This window comes from Chaetodon trifascialis, chromosome 19 (assembly GCF_039877785.1).
Source record: "Chaetodon trifascialis isolate fChaTrf1 chromosome 19, fChaTrf1.hap1, whole genome shotgun sequence".
NCBI classification, from domain to species: domain Eukaryota; kingdom Metazoa; phylum Chordata; class Actinopteri; order Chaetodontiformes; family Chaetodontidae; genus Chaetodon; species Chaetodon trifascialis.
Genome location: NC_092074.1, coordinates 14,368,791 through 14,388,179, shown reverse-complemented (window position 1 = coordinate 14,388,179; position 19,389 = coordinate 14,368,791). Strand labels below are relative to the sequence as shown.

Here is a 19,389-nt window from a genome sequence, read left to right as displayed (position 1 = left end):
AGTCAGAATGATAGAGCTTAAAAAGGCTGACTCTGATTATCCCGTATGGATCATACAGTCATGCTAAAGTATCAGTCCATCGAATATACACATTTTACTATGCTCCTCATATATTCATTCTCAGTGCTTGGCTTTGCTTTTTGATCTATAAGCAGCTGATACACTATGCATTCAACATGCCCTGCACTTTTGCTGTTATAGATACCCAGTGTGCAGCAGGGATTTGCAGAAGATCTGAGAGGTGTGCTATCTAAAAAGCATGCCTGAGAGATAGGCGGCTGCCAGGCCATTCGAACTAGTGAGAAAATCATAAAATCAATTATACAACTCATTAGCAACCAATGCAGTGACTTTAAAATGGGTGTTATAGATGCTCTCTGTCTGGCTCTTCCTTTTTCTCAGCACTCAGGCTGCCGCCTTCTGAGCAAGTTGTCAGCAGCCAACAGCTTTATTACACCAAACAAGAGGCTATAGAAGCGTGCATGGGTTTTTCTGTCAGCCTGAGGGAGACATGGCCTAACGTTTGCAATGTTTCTAAGGTTATAAAGTGACACCAAATATTATGATCTCTGTCTAGTCTTGATTGTGTGGCAGGAGGTCCTGAATGACTACCAGGCCTGGCAGTTACTGCTCACTGCTGTAGGTGATTTTGACTTTAACATAATGCTAGTGCTTTGTTTTAAAAGCAATAACGCTCTTGTGGTAAATGTAACAGTACATCAAAGTTGTGAGCATTGCAAACAAAACAACATCTTTCTGCACTTTTCCCCCAAATTACATTCACCCAGACCTCTGGAGCACAGCTACTAGAAATCAAAGGGAGGCTAATGTGAATCAGCCACCAGCTGTTTCATCAAATTACTATCTGCCCACTCGTCCAGCCCATGTCTTGATTTTAATTTGGAGGTACTGCTGAGATTTCATCCAAGCCCTCAGGAAAATACAGCCTGTCAAAGAACATGTCAGAACTTCATGACAATCCATAGTATTAAAAAAATATATATTTATATATATATATATATTCCACAAGCTGTTGAGCTGAAAGCGTTGACCTCTTGGCTGCACAGCTTGGTGGTATTTTCTGAAGCTCCGGTGAGAGCAATCACAAAAAGCTGAGCAGCAGGTCTGAGCCACCCTGGCACTTCGACAACAGACGGGGCTGACTTGGCAGCACTCCTTCTGCCACCTTATGGTTTTCAAATGGGCAGCTCACCTGTGGCTGGCTCCTCCTTGACGTCTCATACAATTTGTTTACTTGAGCACTGATTGTCCCTCTCAGACGCTCTGACTGCACGGTCATCGATCGCTGTGTATCGACTTTGTTTATTCTTGGTGTAAATCCATACGCAGGTGTCGAACTCTTCTTCTTCCTTCACAGCGGGGGACATTTCCTCCTCCATCTATGTGCTTGTCCACCTCCCCCTCCCTTTTTCTCACCCGCCTTCGTTGTTCTGGCAGACAGTGCTCTCTTGTTTTATCCCGTCATCTCTTGTTCACCCATCCATCCTCTTCTCCCCGAGGGATTATTCATGCTCGGCCTGGCTGCTCACACCTCTCTCACACCAAGCTGAGAGGCACAGATCCACTAACACATCCAGCTCCATCAAGACATGCAGGCCATGCAGAAAGGCCCCATAACAGAGCGATCAAAAGAGGGCCAAGGATGTTAAAAAAGCATCCTTTATATATCCCTAAGAACTAAAACGAGAGAAAAAGGCAAGACTGAATCAGGATAAAAGACTGATAGAATACAATTCAATTAAATTTTCAGCCCTGAGGGAAAATTAGTTCTCTCAACTGTAAATGTCTCCAGATGAATTCAATTAATAATTTCTTTTTCTTTAACCAAGAGCTCTTCTGCATTCAGTGGTCACACCTCCACCTGCTCCCACAGCCACCTCTTCAGCTCGTGTTACTGCTTACACTGCAAACGACACCTTTCAGAGCGCTTCTGGTGGCGTTGCGCCGGGAGGGAGGTGACAAGTTTGAATGTGTACAAACAGTAACTGACCATTTCTGCATAGTTTACCTTTAACTCCAACTGATTTAGGTGCTCACTTTCAGCCAGCACTTCAACTGGTTTTCAGTTCATACACTTGAACTTCGACTTTTGTCCTTTGAGACCACTTCAATGGACCCTTCCAGCTCAATTTATCACCTACACTTCAACTGAAGCTTCAACTCCTTTCAGCACATTCACTTCAAATGACACTCACACCTAAATTTTGTTCAGTTCTTAAACTGAAACTTCACCTTCCTCCAACACTTCTATTTTAACTGCCACTTCAACTCCTCTCACTCTTTCAACTCTTTCAAATGTTTCAAATGCAAACTTTGAGCAGCGAGCATGGCATAAATTTTCTTCCCAGTGTCATTACATCAACAGTTTACACACTTGATCTGACACTATTTTCTTTCAGGATCTCCACTTCAACTGATCCTTCAAGCTCAATTCACCACTTACTCACATTTGCTCATATTACTCATGACATTTCAACTCCTTTCACTACTTGAAGGTAAAACTGAGTCAACTCCACTCACATTTAAATTGAAATTCAACTCCTTTCGGTGAATGAATTTCAAAGCTTCAGCAGCAAGCAAACATGAATTTCTTTCAGAGGATTTTGCCATGTCTTGTTCCCAGTGTCATTGTCCACCATTGTCCACTGGTCCATTCATGCCAAGGCAACTACCTGAAATGCTCATGCTGAGGATGTAGTTATTTCTTATGTAGTGGGATTAAGGTCTAAACAGCTGAGGCTCGACAGTTGTGAGTGATGTTCTGTGTGTTTGTTACAACGCTGTTTACCTCTGCTGTCCCTTAGGTGCTGATGACATGTTGTCGCTTGACTCAGGGCTTAACACTAATCTCATCACCGCTCAGCGATGATTCAGCAGTTGGTAAGAGCTCATAGGCTTGTCATGCTATGTATAATACATGCATAGACACACACACACAATCTCATTATCTGACTTTTAGCGCAGAAAAAAAAAGTGTTGTTAGATGAAGGTTGGATTTATTTTTCACCAAATAACATCACAAGAAGAGAAAAATAATTGTAGCCTTGAGTTGTTCGAGTCATCCTGACAACTCCGAGGCAATGCTGCTTTCCAGTAAAATCCTAAAACTAGAAACTTTGGATGAACTCTTCCTCCCTTGGCAAAGTCTGCCAATATGTCCATGTCGTGTGTGTGTTTGTGTGTGCATTCATCCCTCCTTGTGCCCTTTCCCTCTCCACCTTTTTCCTCTCTGTTCCTATTTAGCTGCACCTCATAAACTGCAACCCGCCAGTGAGTCCATTGTCCCAGATATCTGCCCTCTGATCAGTCGTCCTGTCCCAACCTGTACCAGGGTGATATATGAGGCCTGATAGTTGAACTTTGCAAGGAGGATATGAAAAGGGCAGCTTAGAGACAGAGAGCTCTGGGAGCTTTCACGGGCTCCAGGATGGAGAAAATAACAGACTTTGAGACTGACGTGCAGCCCTTCTCTCTGTGAAACTGCTTTTCTGGAGCAGCGTTGATTGGAATTGGTATTTCTGTTCACTCTGGCCTTTGCAAGAGAGTTTTGTGCGATGAGATCTGAATCAAAATTTTATGGAGGAACTGAACGACAGTCTCCCTTTGGAGGCTTAGCCAGAGGTGAAAACCAGAAGACATTACGCTTAATTGTGATCCATATTTCAAGTTAGGAAAGATTCTATAAAAATGCAGTGGACAGTTATAACGTTGCAATCCAAATACAATAGCTAACTACGATGGAGACTCGATGGAGAATCAACCTCACTGTGCAAACTGACCTGAGATGCTGAAAAATCCACACTTCCTCACTATAACCAAACATGCCTGATTTTCTCGCTGTATTATGTATATATAGCCATGACTAGAAAGATGAAAAGTCCAGATTTTCGTGCGATATGGAGATTAGTACAGTAACTGCAAATTACTTTCCACATTTCCCCTCATCCCCCCTTTCTGGAAATTGATCACTTCATGTGAGACATTGTGACAGTTACACATGTCTTGGAGCCATCTTCACTGCTGATGGAAATGCCCCAACCTCGTTTTGTCCTGGATGTAAACGAGAAGACAAAGCACTTAAACAAATTAATTATCTTCTTATCCACCAGCTATGATGCCCCATTTTGTGTCCAACTGAAGGTTTTTCATCCTGCGTTCTCATCAGCTTTCTAAGTATGGGTGTGAGGCTTGATTAAAAGTGGCCTGTTCAATCTGTCCATGACTGTGGGGAAATTGTTACTTGGAGTGAGGTCTACAACACCTAAGCTAACCTGTCTGTTGGAGGCAGGACTCCGTCCAATGCAAGCTTTGGTGAGAGAAGCCAGGTTTCCGACCAAGATGAAGCAAGCTCTTTGGTATGTTCTTCAATGAATGAGGAAAGAGAACCAAGTCCTGAACAGGATCATATTAAGAGTGACCATAGATGTTACACTCTAAGGAGGGACAAGATACAGGACCTACCAAGCCATCAATACAGATTTAACCATCCATCCACTTTATACCGGGGAAACATCGTACACTGAAAACTATTTGAGAACAACTGACTGCAAGTGGAGGTGGGAAGGTGGAGCCATACACCACCTGAAACATGTGTGTGTTGCTTTAACACTGGCAAACAAAATGCTCTCTCACACAGGATACCCGTGAGACAGGAGTCCACTGAACTGAGCTCACTCTTTGTGGACGCTGACTGATAGTCTTCATAGCATGAATGGCTGGTTTGTGTGTGTGTGTGTGTGTGTGTGTGTCTGTCTGTGCCTTATGCAACTGTCAAATTAGGGAACTCAAACTGCAGAAAAGAATATCTATAGACAGAAACCCACATGTGCACGTCAATCACCCTATTTGTCCTGCAGGGTAATTACGTTGATCAGGCATCAGGGGTGCAATTATATTAAACTGAGACTCTGAGGCGAGTGAGAGTGAGAGAGACTATGAAGAGAGAGAAATGAGATGTGGAACGTTAAGGCCAGAGGAAGAAAGAGAGGAAAGGAAATAGAAAGAAAAGAGGGATGACATAATGGAGAGAGAGGAGGGGGAGAGTTGTGACATGCCACAAATCGATTAAAGGCTGAATGCCAAAGGCTGAATGGTATTGCGTGGATCCAGCTCTGCAGCCATTAAAGCAGCAGATGATTCTGTAAGTATATACCTGTGCACGTGTGTGTGTGTGTGTGTGTGTGTGTGTGTGTGTGGGTGTGTGTGTGTGTTTGTGCAGGTGCACTGAAGAGGAGAAGCCAGCCCATTAGTACATAATCTCTGTATGTGAGTGTGTGCATGGTTTCAGATCTACATGTATTTGTATGAATAGTGCAGATGCATGTATGTACATTTAAGGCAGATAAGTGTGTGTGCAGAAGTGTGTGTGCTCATGCATGTGTTTAAAGGCTTCAGTTCATATATGCCTGTGTATGCTTTTCATGCTGATACAGTGCACTAAATTGAAGTAAATGTAAGAACATAGTATGTAAGTATGTGTTTGCGTGTGCTTGAGTGAACGTAAACTATCCACTGGCTTGTTACACAAATGAAAATAAGACAGAGTTGATCTCTAAATGAATAGTGTGACTGTGAATCAAAGGGTCTGAGCTATGAGGTGTGCTGAGCCTACAATTACAAAGCTAAACTGGAGGGCACAACTATGAGGAGAGAGAGAATGAAAAGGAGGCATGGAAACATGGAGTTTTTCCTAAACAGACCTGATGTCACCATAGTGCCCTTTACAGACTGTTCACCAGATGTGCCTGCAGCATTGAACAAACCCAAACATGATCTCGTTAGCCAAGCCAAAAATTATCTGTGCGTATCCCTGGGACATCTGAAAAGAAACTGCAGCACCCATACGTAAAACGTCGATGAAGGCTGGAGAGTCCCGGGCAGGGAAGCGCTCTATCATGAAATCACCCTTCGCTAATTTATAGCAGCGCTGCTAATGAACACTTGGCCATGATGCTTGACCCAAAAAATGATTGTGCAACCAGTAAATGCATCATCGCAGTTCCGTCCCTCTTTTTCTTTTCTCTCCTGTTCACTCGCTGCCTCTCCTCTAATCATAAACAGACACATATCCGTAGAAATGAGGCAGGCTGTAAAACAGAGCTGTGCCAGGTTTCAGGAATGTGATCACACAGCAGCACTGAGCAACTGCAGCCAACTGATGGAGAAGTCTTAAGACAGATTTTTCCACTGTCACACACAGCTGGACAGACTTTTTTTAATGCACAATAATAACTAGCAGCTCCCATTTGACTAAAATAGGAATGGAAATGAACTTTAGTAGTTTATTTGTCACCCACAGGTGGGAAAAAATATTCTCCACTGAGCACATTGTGACCTAGTTTCATTTCCATCAGTGCCTATACACAAGTGGGTTGTAACACCTGAAAGAAGAAAGCTAGCTTTGTTGTTGTCCTTGCACTTGATTTCTTCTGAGTGGCCTACTTCAAGTTCTTTTCATTGTTAATTATCACATACTGTGTGTGTGTGTGTGTGTGTGTGTGTGTGTGTGTGTGTGTGTGTGTGTGTGTGTGTTCCACCACAGACTCCTCGGTGGCATATAGACTTGGAGCCCTGGGCCAGTGAGAGTCATTCTCTGGAGGATGAAGCTAAAAGGTTCCTCAGCTACATCACAACACCACAAGTGAGTAATCATTGTCTGCCGTCTCACTGTTATTTAAAGTAAGCTCCCATTGTGTAAAGCTTGATTTATTTAGTTTATTTCATGTATTTGCTGGGGACCATGTACAATATTAAAAATAAATGTTGTCATTTGCAGCGATGGAACGTAACCAGAGTAAGTGATGCGGAGAAAGGAAAATACTGAGCATCCCTTTGTGTTTTATTTGGTTGTTGATTTTGGTATCAGCTGTTTGTAGCTCTCTCTTAAAACTGTCTATATGTGTACGTACTGATAGGGCTATTTAAGGACAGTCAGGCCAGCTGTTTCCCCCAGCTTCCATTTATTTTATGCTAAGCTAAGCTAATCGCCTCCTGGCTCTATCGCCATGCTTTACACACATACATAAGAGAGATATCAATCTTCTCAGATCACTGTCAGCCAAAATGTTGAACTAATATTGCTTTAGAGCCTCTGATATAACTCTGTATGACGCTCTGTCATCTGGGGAGTGTTTAACAGAGAATGCTGATGAATGTCCCATTCGCCCCATCAGGGATTAACTCAATGTACCATTAAGACATTTAGTTTGAAGACAGATAATTGGAGTACTTGTTGCTACTGAAGGCCAGGAAGTGCCTTATTTTGACAGGTCTTTGTTATGTACATCAGAGTGAGCCGGTAACCCATGACTGAGCCACACCGGCACCTCTTTCACATTCAGCTCAGCCAGAGAGTATTTGTCTTGCTCGGCAGCGCACACATAATTCATTACTCTATTGATTACCATACAGATGGAACTCACAGCCCCTCTATTCATACTTAATCAATGAGATGTTGCGGTTTGTTTATTCGTTTATGTCAGCATTAAATTAGTACAAATCAATTAAGATGTTCAGCATCATAATGTGAGAAATATCGGGGGATTGAGAAAGCCTGAAATCCGCCGTCCTTGTCTCTATTGTGAAGGTAATGCGAAGACACGGTTTCATTTTCACTGTCCAAAACGGAGGGACATTTTTTGGGATTACATGTGCTGCGGTTTTTATTGTAAGGAAATTGGCTTGGGGATAAGTTAGCAACTTATCTTTTTCCCTCACACAATATAGTGAGAACACAGAGTACCCCACTCCAAATGACTAAGCACTCGTTCAATATCTTTCACAAAGCAGACATTCAGCTCAAAATGAATTAGCCCCGGGATGTGTGTGTGCACACGTGTGTGTGTGAAAGGAAGAGACAAGGACAAGAACAGAGAGAAAGAGATTGTGCGAGCGTGTGTGTGTGTGTGTGTGTGTGTGTGTGTGTGTGTGTGTGTGTGTGTGTGTGTGTGTGTGTGTGTGTGTGTGTGTGTGTGTGTGTGTAAGTGTGAGTTTGTGGGAAGCTGTCCATCATACACAGTGACAGGCGAGGGTGGAGGGAGGTGGAGGCCGCATAGCAGCATCCTCAGCGTAATGCTGACTGACACAGTGCCTGGTGGAGCTGTTACTCAGAGAGATGGCCTGTGACACAACTGTCCAATCAATAGCAGCCAGTGCTTCTTGCATGCATGCACGCACCAGCGCGCACACAGATAAGAGAAAGTGTTTCTATAAAAGTACAACAGCGTGAAATGTACTGGAGGATCTTTTTTTTTTCCCCCGATTAGCCTAACAACAATAAGTAGTTCCTGCTCATTCGTTATAATGTGCGCACCATGAAAGCACTCCTTCAGGTCCATTTTTACAGCTCCGTGTTCAGTATAACAGTGTTCAGCAGTCAGCAATTCAAGGCCACTGATAAGTCTGCAGATGTGAAGTGGCAAAATGATCGAGAGAGATTTTGCATTTCTTTGCACACTGTGCATTGTGTGCTGATGAATGCTTTCAGCTGGAACACATTAACAATGACTGGCACAACGGAGCGTGTTCCAAAGCCATTTAAATGGATTACTGCGCCACCCACATGTACAATTCAATTCTTGTGCTCTTTGCGCACCGGGTGACTTTTACTTCCCCTTCATACGGTGACACTGCACTTGACTCAGCGGTTCTGTCGCTGCCTGACCTGTCACTGCACGCTCTGATTAGAGGGAGACGTTTATTCAAATGCTCCTCCAACAATCGCCACTTTCTGGTGATGGAGGGACCACTGCTGGGAAGGCCATTTTTGAAGTGTAATAGGCTACAGACTACTAGCTACCCTGTTAAAAAGTGTTTCAGTTGCAAGAAATAACCAAGTAACTTACCTGTAGATGTTACACCCTTGATGGTGTTGCAGTCAAATTTGTCCCATTGGATTTGTTGACCCGCATTGTCCAGAAATATGCCAAAAGACGGTAGTTCTGCAGCGAAAAGATGCAAAGATAACTCAAAAACAAGGCAGCAGAATTAATTTTATATTCTGAGCTTATCTGCAATTTAATTACGATAACATTTATTTTGTAATTTGTGTACTAATTAATGCTGCAGTTTTGGATAATGCACAGCAGACAATACAAGAGCACACAAAGCTACACACATGCTATCTTTTCCCCACTTAAAATGGTGTACGGTGGAGCCACAGATTTGTGTTTCACATCATAATGTCTGAACCAATATCATTCCGTTCTCAGCAAACTGAATGTCTGCAGTAGACGGAGCTTAAAGAAACCAGACGGCAAACATTTGAGCAGCCGCTCCTGCTCCTGAAGCTTAGTCGCTTGGAAAACTGCAGATGTACTGCACAAAACCAACACGCTGACATGTATACACGCGTTTCTGTGTGTTTGTGCACAGTTTACTGCAGGTGTATTCTTCTTATAAACAGAAATGCACATTAGAACGACACACGCGGGTTCTGGGTGGGCTGAGCTGAGCCCACAGTCTCAAAGCTGAGACGTAATCAAAACTTCAGTGTGAAACATTTCATTAGAACAGTTTGAGAAATGTTAGCCAGTTGTTGGTGGTTGCATTTGAACGAGGGATGTTTCAGCACATAAATCACAAAAAGAAGGAATTCTTTACACTCTCCTCCTTGTTTTTATCACCTTCCTTTCACTCCCTGGTTCTCTCGCTGCTGTTGAGAGACTTGGCACAGCTGCCGGTACATCAGCTGCAGCTATGCATCACGATGAGTAGTTTGCATATCGTAGTTCAGCACTGTGGCCCGAACACACACTAGAGCCCAGGGTTAGATTCAGCAGCAGTTTACAGTGATTTATAGCGCCTGCGTTAAGATATTAGGAAACAAAATGATGCTAATCACGTCAGGAGGGTTCGAAGAGTTTCAGCCAGGCTGCTACTCTTGGCTTTTAAATGCTGGTGTGATTGTTTAAACTCCTTTGTGACTAAACCCACCCATTTGTTACCTGGTTTGACTGAAGCTGTTGAAGACAAACGTACTCAGACACACTCAATACCCAACTCACCAAAGTCAAACTTGTGTAAAGGGCAAAGGATAAGTTCAGTATTTTTTAACTGGTCCCCATTTTTACATATTTAGGAGTATAAGTAGCAAAGGTAGAAGGTAGAAAATTTGGGGGAATCGGTTGGATACAGTAGTTTGCTTCAACCAATGGCTGCAAGGTAATCCTTTAGGGCAAATGTGCCTGTCAGTGTCCACCAATTGATTTCTGTGTGGCCTTGGCTGTTCACCATGTACAGAATTTTCACATCGTTTGTTACAGCAATACTTGTTTCCTTTCTAGTATTTGCTTTGTGTGCGTCACTCAACTCTGTCCCTGTGCTTTAAGGCATGATGTAAGATGCTCTCTCGCTCTTTAAGAACAGGGGTATTGCTTTAACACTGTAGAAAATCCAAAGTCAATACAACTCATTCCTCCTGTGGAAACACCATTCATTTCCCAATATAATGCTTGTTTTGTGCAGATTGTATTATATTTGCACAGAGCTCCCAGTGTAAGCCAGAGAGTGTAACATAACCTAAGCAAGAGGCTCAGATCTTTCAATATGTGCATGTTTCTGTATGTACAGATGTCGTGTGCATCGTTGGCGGGCGTGGAAGCTGCTGAGCACGGGGCCAAGGGTGCCTGGGCTGCGTGTCTGGACCCCAAGTACAGCCTGACCCACAGAATACAAAGCAAACACTGCAGAGTTTACTCTTTTGGGTAAGTACAGATACACTCATACTCACGCCTTTCACTGACAACACATTCATCCCCTAGCAAATCATTCCCAATCAAATCTTATCACCCTTATTACCACATGTCAAATCTTTCCTCTAACATAAATCTAATCCTACCTATACTCATTTCTCTATCTACTGTAAACTCGCTTTGAGACAAACTGTCATCTACAGCATGTGTAGAGCATCAGGATCGCTGCAGCATTCATATTCAGTGAGTTATCTGCAGATGTGACTGTAATTCAGAGCATCTGCTTTTGAGACAGGCTGTGATATATATCTAGTTGTAATTGCTGCTGCTGTCGCGTCACCCATGACAATTTAGTTTTTTTCTACGAGGAGGAATTCAGGTTTTTCTCTCACTATTTCATCAAAGAATGAGGCCTATTTTCCACACAATAGAGGAGGAGGAGTATCTCTGTCTTCATGTCCCCTGTTAGCCTTGTCTTTTTATGTCTTTCGTTTCAATGACTAATTGGTCACAGAGCTTGTATTTACTGAGGATCTGTCTTCCTCTAACAAAGTTGAAACGTTCAGCCAGGTAGCAGTTATTATCCTGGTATTTTGGCCAATTCTTTTCAATGAATTGAGTAACGCTGTAATAATGGTAAAGATAATCTCTCTGCCTTTAACTGTGCCTCCATCGTCCACCTGGACCATCCACTCCACCTCTGCTTCCTCTCCTTGACTGGCAAGGAATCTTGAATCGAGTTGGCCGAGGCCATCAAGATATTTGACCTTCTTAAGACTGGAGAGTAAATCACTCCCAGTTGGCTTCATGTCGTGGATCAGCTCAGCCCGGTTGCTGCCCTGCTGGGCCTCCGCTGTGCCGAGGTGCTGCAGAGGTCTGAAGGGATTTTTCTGCAGGAGAGAGGGAGCTTATTAACTTGACTGTTGAGAGACAGCACAGGTGTGCGGGCATCAAGGCAGGCAGGGCACAGATATGGATGCGGGTGCGTGGGGGGGGGGGTTCACTCTGATGTTTCTGGCTTCCTGCCTCTCCATGGAGAAGGAGTCAGGGGTCAAACGGAGAGATTGGAGGAAAACATATCTGATATCATCTGGCTGACTGATGGGAAGTCACTCATGCAGACAAGCTACATGAACATGCACCAGAAATAAAAGGAGTGTTGCTCTCCGTCCTCCCTGTGATTTATGCAAACAATTTAACATTTGACCCGTTTATCATCTTGGGAAAAAGTGACTCACAGCTCTGGCTTTTCAAAAGCTGCATTACCATTTTTCCTTCTCTTTAACTGATCCCTTAAGACCTCCGGAATGAATTCAATTTACGCAAAGTCGCCCCTCAACTCTAGCTACTGCAGTGACAGCGAGTCGAGCTAAAAATGAAATTCTGTGAAAACCAGAAACTTCTTGAGCATATAAAGAAAAGACAGAGGAGCCCATTACAACAGTTAATCAAGTCAAACTGCTCTCTGCAGTTCAACTTTTCAGGATACACCAAGTGATCTTCTCCTCCATGTGTCCCCCATCTGACCCAGATTCACAGAACACACGAACACATGCACAGACTTCTTGGCCATACTCTTGAATCTCTGCCAGGTATGCTTAGAATCCTATTCTCAAGAGGCTTCTGCTCTGCTGTACAGGAGACTCGCAAAACCTTCAGCCCACTGCTGCACGTAACACTGGCTTTAACAGAAATGTCAGATTTTATTGGGAGTGTGCATGCGTGCACACCGTTCAGTGCATTATGTGCTCTTGTGTGTGAACTCTTGCATGCATATTTGTGCGCATGTGTGTCCGCTTGATACGTCTCATTTGCATGCTGTTTAACGAGCCGTGGACGGCTGTGCCCGGGCAGGATGAGCAGCTGCTCTCTGATTGGTCTGTCACATGGTGCTGGTGGTGGTGGGGGGGGTTTGCAGGATGTTTTTCCACATGAAAGACCAATTACCCACCTTTCGCCTCTCATACTCTAACATACCTCTCTCATCCCCCTCTCATCCCCCTCACTCCTCCTCGTCTCATACTGATTTCAATCTCTGAGTCCCTCTTTTTGATCATTCTGTACATTATTTTTCACTTATGCAGCATCAGTGAAAACACTCACTGTAATCACATCTTCACAGACACCCTGCCGCAATCAAAGAGGATGAATCAGGCATTATTATCATGCCAATCAAAACAGGCATTGAAACTTTGCACATGCACTCATCTGTTGCACTTTAAACATGAGCATGGGCATGAGCACGCTGCAAAAAAAAACAGGAATATTAGGAGTGTAGCTTCTGGCAATACTGGCTCCAGACAGTTTTTGGCTGAATCACCCTCCTAAGAAAATTAGGAAATACGAATAATTACCAGTATTGTTGTTGTTGAAACTGTGGCAGCTGTTGTTAATAATTATTTTGCCAGACGGAGCTCCAAGCTTCTATTCAGTGGGGGAGGTTGTTATTGTCTTAAGCGTAGGTGCAGGCTTGTGCATTTGAAGCACAGGTTTTTGTCACAAATCCCTCCTGATAGCTCTCTCTCATGCATCCATTCATTCTGCCTGGTTTTATACTAACTTTCCTGTCATTGTCCCTCACCTCCTAAACCCTACTCCCACCATCAAGTGACCATTTACTCCCCTGCTCTCTATCCCTTCTGATTACCTCGATAGTATTTACACCAGCTCACATCTGCTCTTCCTCTTCCAGATTAGGTTTTGCTCAGTATTCCAATGTTCATTGTTTCCTGTTCTCCTAATCCTGCCTGGCTGAACCCCAAGCCTGATTCCTGGACATTGATTCCTTGCCTGATCCTTACCTGCTTAAGTTTGCCTTCCTGGCTTGGAACTCTGCTCATTTCGGATTAAAGCATTAAAGCAAATAGCATCTTAGAGTGTGTCTCTATGTTTAAAATATCCTTCTGAGATCATCTATTTTATCTCCAAAGTATCTAAATAGTTTGGATTAGTGTCAGTATCAATGTTCTTAGGGTCTCTTTCTCTTAACACACATTAAGCCTTCTACTGTGTTCAGGTCAAAACCCTAATCTTGGAAACATGGGACCTCAGGAACACAGGACCCTGGGGAAATAAGAGCCTTTGTCATGTTCACATTATGTGCTATATAAATCGAGGGAATATAGCACCCTGGGACTCTGTATAAACAATGACATTAATGATGGCTGAATTCCATTTAGCTGCTCCAGTTTTGGCTAGCTGGCATTGTGCTGGCTGGCTCACTGTCACACTGCCAAGTCTTACTGGAACATTTAAACAGACCAGAGTCATCATTAGTGTTATTAGTAACACCTGTGCTTTTCCTACCATGACAAGTCAAAATGTCTGCAGTGAAAAAGGCCCATTATGCATGCTGGTTCACTGGAGTGGCTTAGTGGGACGCACCGTATAACTGTGCCTGGATTAATGTTATTAATTTGCGTGATGGATTTCCTGTTCTGACAAGTTGAATGCATATAGAGGCAAACTGGGGTCTCTCTTCTGTGTTTCACTCTCAGATATCACTGAAGTAGCAAACTAGATTCCCTCAACTAACCATTGTCTCATTTTTCACCCAGAAGAACATGGTGGCAGACGATAGTCAGAAGTTAGTCCAACTGTTTTAATGTACTTCATCTCCATCTTGACGTTACGCAAGAAGTGCAGAAGGACTTTTGCTCCTTGGATTTGAAAGAGGTGCGTTCGTGACGACTTTCCCTGCAGGATGTGGGTCATGTAGCAGTTGTTTAAATTTAGAGCACTTATATAGGCTAAAGCACAGCAAGGGGATTAAAAATACCTGCACCTCATCACTCATTGATCATGCATATGTTAATGTGCTGCAGTGCGCGGTGAAGGAAGGGGAATAGGCGCAGGGTCAAAAGAGAGAGTGAGGATGGGGAGGATGGGAGAGGACACCATGGCGTTTGAAACAAGGGGAATACAAGTAAGAGGAGATAGGTAGAGGGTCAGAAAGGAGAATTTGAAAGAAGCTATCAGACAGCAGTTTCCAGGCCCACCCAGCGTCTGTTTATCAGCTTCGCCTCTGAGATTCTCAACATCCAGATAGGCTGTTGACATAATAGCTCCGATTTACAACCCACGAGGTGTTTGTGACCCATCGTACAACATCACATCTACACATCTGGCTGCCATGACGTTATAGCACAGAGTGTTCCCGTTCCTGCGATCTGTGCTCTCATGAGAGAGGATGTTACAGCTAGCAGAGACCCTCCTTTATCAGCATGGTCATCCAGAAGAGCTCCTGATGCACTAGAGCCCCCCCCTCCGTTTCTCCATGAGTAATCCCTGTCATCTAAAGTGCCACTGCAGTGATTCCAGGCTAAAACAGCGCACCAGAGACCCGGAAACCCTCCATGAAATATTTCAAATGTTTAGCGCAGCAAAAAGAGACGTCTAGTCGCATCTCAATCTCTCTCCCATGTACTCATCTCTCATCTGCTTACAAGTGGGATGCATTCTGGGATGCGTGCCTCATCTGTAAAAGACGTGTGCTGTGAAATGTACTCCCTCTGCTGCAATTACAGAATACAGCCACAGCACAAACTAGACACGAGGGAATGTGGAGACAGCAACAGAGAAAGGAAGAAAAGGAGAAAATTGCTGAATTAGAAAAGGGAGGGGTGGGATAAAGAGAGAATAGATGTGAGAGGGGGAGTGGGAAAGTGAGGGAGAGGCATGAAAGAGACACAAATACAGGGAAATGTGTCTGTCTGCTTAAATTTACATATCATATTTCCTAATGGAGATACAGACCACTGGAGAAGGAAAAATAAAGGCAGAGCGCAGGGGAGTAACATGAAAGGGAGGAAACAAAATGTACCTCCTGACAACAATATTCTGTTTAGCTCGTGTTTTGTTCTGTTATTGATTTTTTTGGCTTTCAAGTGGGCCGGTCAAGTCAGGATCACAGTGACTGCGTGGTGTTTGATTTGTAGCTTCTCTGCCTCTGTGAGAAATTTTAGCTGAAGAGTTCAGAGATGCTCCGCTGTTGATGTTTCTCAATATTAAGGCCACTTGTGTCATAAGCCCTGTTGCGCCATGTCACGAAGAAGATCTTTGATCAAATGTTTTCTCTTTAACATACAATGCACGTCAGCTTGAAACTTCTAACTCTGCTTGCATTGGGATAAAACAGGAAGCCTTAATCCTGTTTGGCGCTCGTAATTGTAAAAGTCTGACGGGAAAGAGGACGGCTATATTTTGATTTGACAAGCCGTTCATTAGATTTCCGATGAAATCTGACCCACTCCCATGCAGTAAAATGCAGCAAATCTCATTAGTGGCTGCAGCAATGTCTCACATTGAATGTGGTGGAATGAAGTTCTAAAGCTGTATTCGTGCATCCATCCACGTCTCTCTGCCTAGTATTGAGATATGATGCCTGATTGTCTCTACTAGTACCAAACTTTGATTTCCCACAAACCTGTTTTTTTTAGCTATTCTGACATATCTCAATAATAAGTGGATGGAAGTGAGGTCTTCAGCCTCGCAGATTTGCTAGCGTTGCTGTATGACTGTAAGTGCTGAGGTTCAATGTCTAGCCTCATCTCTGATATACTCTTTGTTTTATGCTGTGTGGGTTGCAGGCTAGGTGTGGATGATCGGTCCCTAGAGCGTTTGCTCGCAAGGGCAGGATGTGAGGTGCACTGCTTTGATCCCAGTCTGAAGCAGCCTCACCTGCAGAAGGATGAAATGTGGCTTCACCGGCTCTCTGTAGACTGGAGGGATCCCAACCCGGCCATCGTCGCCCAGCGTCAGTATGCCAACACCAAGAAACTGGCCACCATCCTTAATGACTTTGGACACAGACAGGTAAGGGGTAGAGTGTAAGTGGGATGGTATACAACATGGTCTGTGGTTATAATCTAAATTCATGAAAGGTTTTTCCATTCTATAATCATCTGAAACCGTATGAAAGTGATTTTCCTTTCTGTGTCAGCTAGAGGATTCACTTACATTGTGCATGCATGCAAACAGGCCCCTTCCTGTGCACCCCAGCATAATACACCTCATCATGATTCATTCCTCTGTTGTCTGTTTGAGTCTCCAGGTGGATAAACTCCCATATATCATTTTGTTTTCCCTCTTTTAAATATTATCTTGCGGAATGTTACTTCTTCAAAGCCCCCCAGGGATTGTGTTCCACCTCATCAGATAAGGATCTGCATGCAAGATCAATCATATACACACACACACCAAGCCCACTGATAGCATGAATACTAATAAACAGTTAAAGATTCAGTGAACATGCCTGCTTAGGAAGAGGCTGGATGATAATTCAAGGTCAAAGAAGCCAAGCTTCGCTTGCATAGGTAGTAAAATCACAGCTGAATAATAGTCAGGCACTTTTCTCTTGCCAAAAAGAGAGAAACTTAGCTTTAGTAGTTGCAGATACATACATATAGATGAGATCCACTGCATTCATAGTCTGCTACAATAATGGTTGGATTCCATTAAAGACACTATTTATGTTATTATAGTATCTTGCAGAATATCTTAATGCATAAAAAATGGTGTGTGTGAAAATTGGTGCACTTTATGCACTGTTGTTTGGGATAAGACAAGATATTCCTTTATTAGTCCAACAACACGTGAGAATATATTACATATATATATACATATATTAGATAATAAAAGACGAGATGCTCACAGTGAGCGAGAGCTGCTGTAACAAGCTGCCAATAGGCGCCATTTTGATATCAGTGTGTCTACTAAAGGGCTGCTAGCATGTTTTTGAAATGTTTTGTTAGGATTTGCTCCAGACAAATTAGCTAAACCTAATTCATTAAACTTTATATATGAACATATATGAAGCAGTAAATCAAAGCACATTCAGTGCTGGAGCAGAATGGCTACATGTTGGTCAATGGTGCGTTGTCTTAGCTAGTTTAAGTTGAGTTGATCAGGTCCTCTAAGGAGCCAAAAGCAAAGCAGACTGGATCATATGAGGGACTTGGAAAGATATTAATATCTTCTTGGTGCGTGACAAATAAACATTGGCGTGTGTTTGTTCGAGTGGGTCGGTTTGCACACCAAACTGTTTCATAGATGACAGTATCTGTTTTAAATGCAGAGCCATACGCACATTCCTGTAATGAGGTTTTAATGTGAGAACGTAGTGTGCCAGAGGAGCCAGCAGCAGCAGCAGCAGCAGCAGCAGCAGCAGATCAGTGCCTTCTCAAGCCCAGCCTCTGTGATAGGAAAAGCAGCAGTGAAGAAACAGAGTCACTCAGAAAGGTCGAAATGTGCATGTGCGCAGCATTTTTTATCTGCGTTCTTAAGAAAAAACTACACAGATGAAAGCAGACACTGTCACCACAGGGACAAATGCCAATAGCAGGAAATCAGATCTCATTTATTGAAAGAAACTGCATATTGGACCATTGATCATGCTAGTAATTGGACAAAACCACTGTAACAGCACCGCCCAGCAGTATTAGGGTAGAAAACAAGCACAGCATACAGGACTTCCATCTACCGACCTTTAATGTCCTGAGTGAAGGGCCCAGTGCACTCATCTGCACAGACGTCTCTACATAGAAGACCCCTTTGAAATCCAGCTAACAAGACAGAATCGACAGCCATGACAGGGCCTTTATGCAGCTGTTGTGAGCTTAGTGCTAACCTCAGGGTCCTTGATGCTAACTTCAGCATGCTAACACACTCATTTTTACCATGTTTACCATCTAAGTTTAGCCTTTTATTATGCTAACATTGATAATTACCACTAAACACAAAGTACAGCTGAGGCTGATGGGAATGTTTGGCAGGCATTTGGTTGTCCTAATTGTTGTTGAGACATTCCACTCAAAATTGTCAACCTGCCGGTGGCACTAAAGAAAAATGGAGCAGGTCACTAGGATTCATCTTTTGGGAACCATGAATGCCTGCACCAACATTAGTGTCAACCCAGCTTGTAGATGTAGAGATACTCCAATGGACTGACATGCTAGTGCCGCTAGATATGGGATAACTAAAGTCGGTAAGCTTCATCTTCTGTGGACCATGAACTGTTATGGAAATCCATGCAAAGATGGAGTGAGATTTATTTATTAATTACTGTTGAGATGTTTCAGGTCTGTACCAAAACGGTGGAGCTACCGTCTGACATACAGACCAATGCTACCCCAAGAACTACATTGCTATTTTTTGGTTTTGTAGTCTTACCATTTCAAATAAAGACCTGATATAATATCTAGCCTATATGTGTCGCTTTAGCTCGGGTGAGCTGCACTGGAAGTATTAACAATTATTATTGACTATCAGGACAGCTCCCATTGCCTGTCTCTGCCAAGGGAGGCGTTGCCGTGATGTCAATCTTGAAGTGCTTCCAACAGCACAGAAAAAGCAAATCTCTGATGTTTAATTAAATGTCTTTAATTGTGATCTGCTCTCTAGCAGCAGGCTCACTAATTAAAGCACATAAAACATATATTGATAAAGGTCAGATAAGCTTTGATGTTTGGCTCTCTGGTTTACAAGAAAAAAGCCCTATCATGTGGAATAGAAGGAGTGAATGGAAGTCTTGTTAATAGCTAGGATTTGCCCAGCATGAAATAAACACATTTCAGGCCTATTAACCAGCCAAAGTGCAAACTTCCATTTAGAGTTTTTCTCTCAAATCAGCAAACTTGTTTACAAAGGCTCAACTTTTCTTCAAAAGCGTCTCTAAATT

The 19,389-nt window shown here is 43.2% G+C and overlaps 1 protein-coding gene across 1 annotated transcript in view; it reads left to right on the top strand.

Moving 5' to 3' along the window:
• mettl24 (methyltransferase like 24) overlaps positions 1 to 19,389 on the top strand; it is a 34,054-nt gene that overhangs the window by 12,603 nt on the left and 2,062 nt on the right. The window contains exons 2-4 of the mRNA XM_070986911.1: positions 6,563 to 6,661; positions 10,591 to 10,724; positions 16,301 to 16,526. Coding sequence (XP_070843012.1) covers positions 6,563 to 6,661; positions 10,591 to 10,724; positions 16,301 to 16,526 — 459 coding nt within the window. The remainder of the gene's footprint in view (positions 1 to 6,562; positions 6,662 to 10,590; positions 10,725 to 16,300; positions 16,527 to 19,389) is intronic.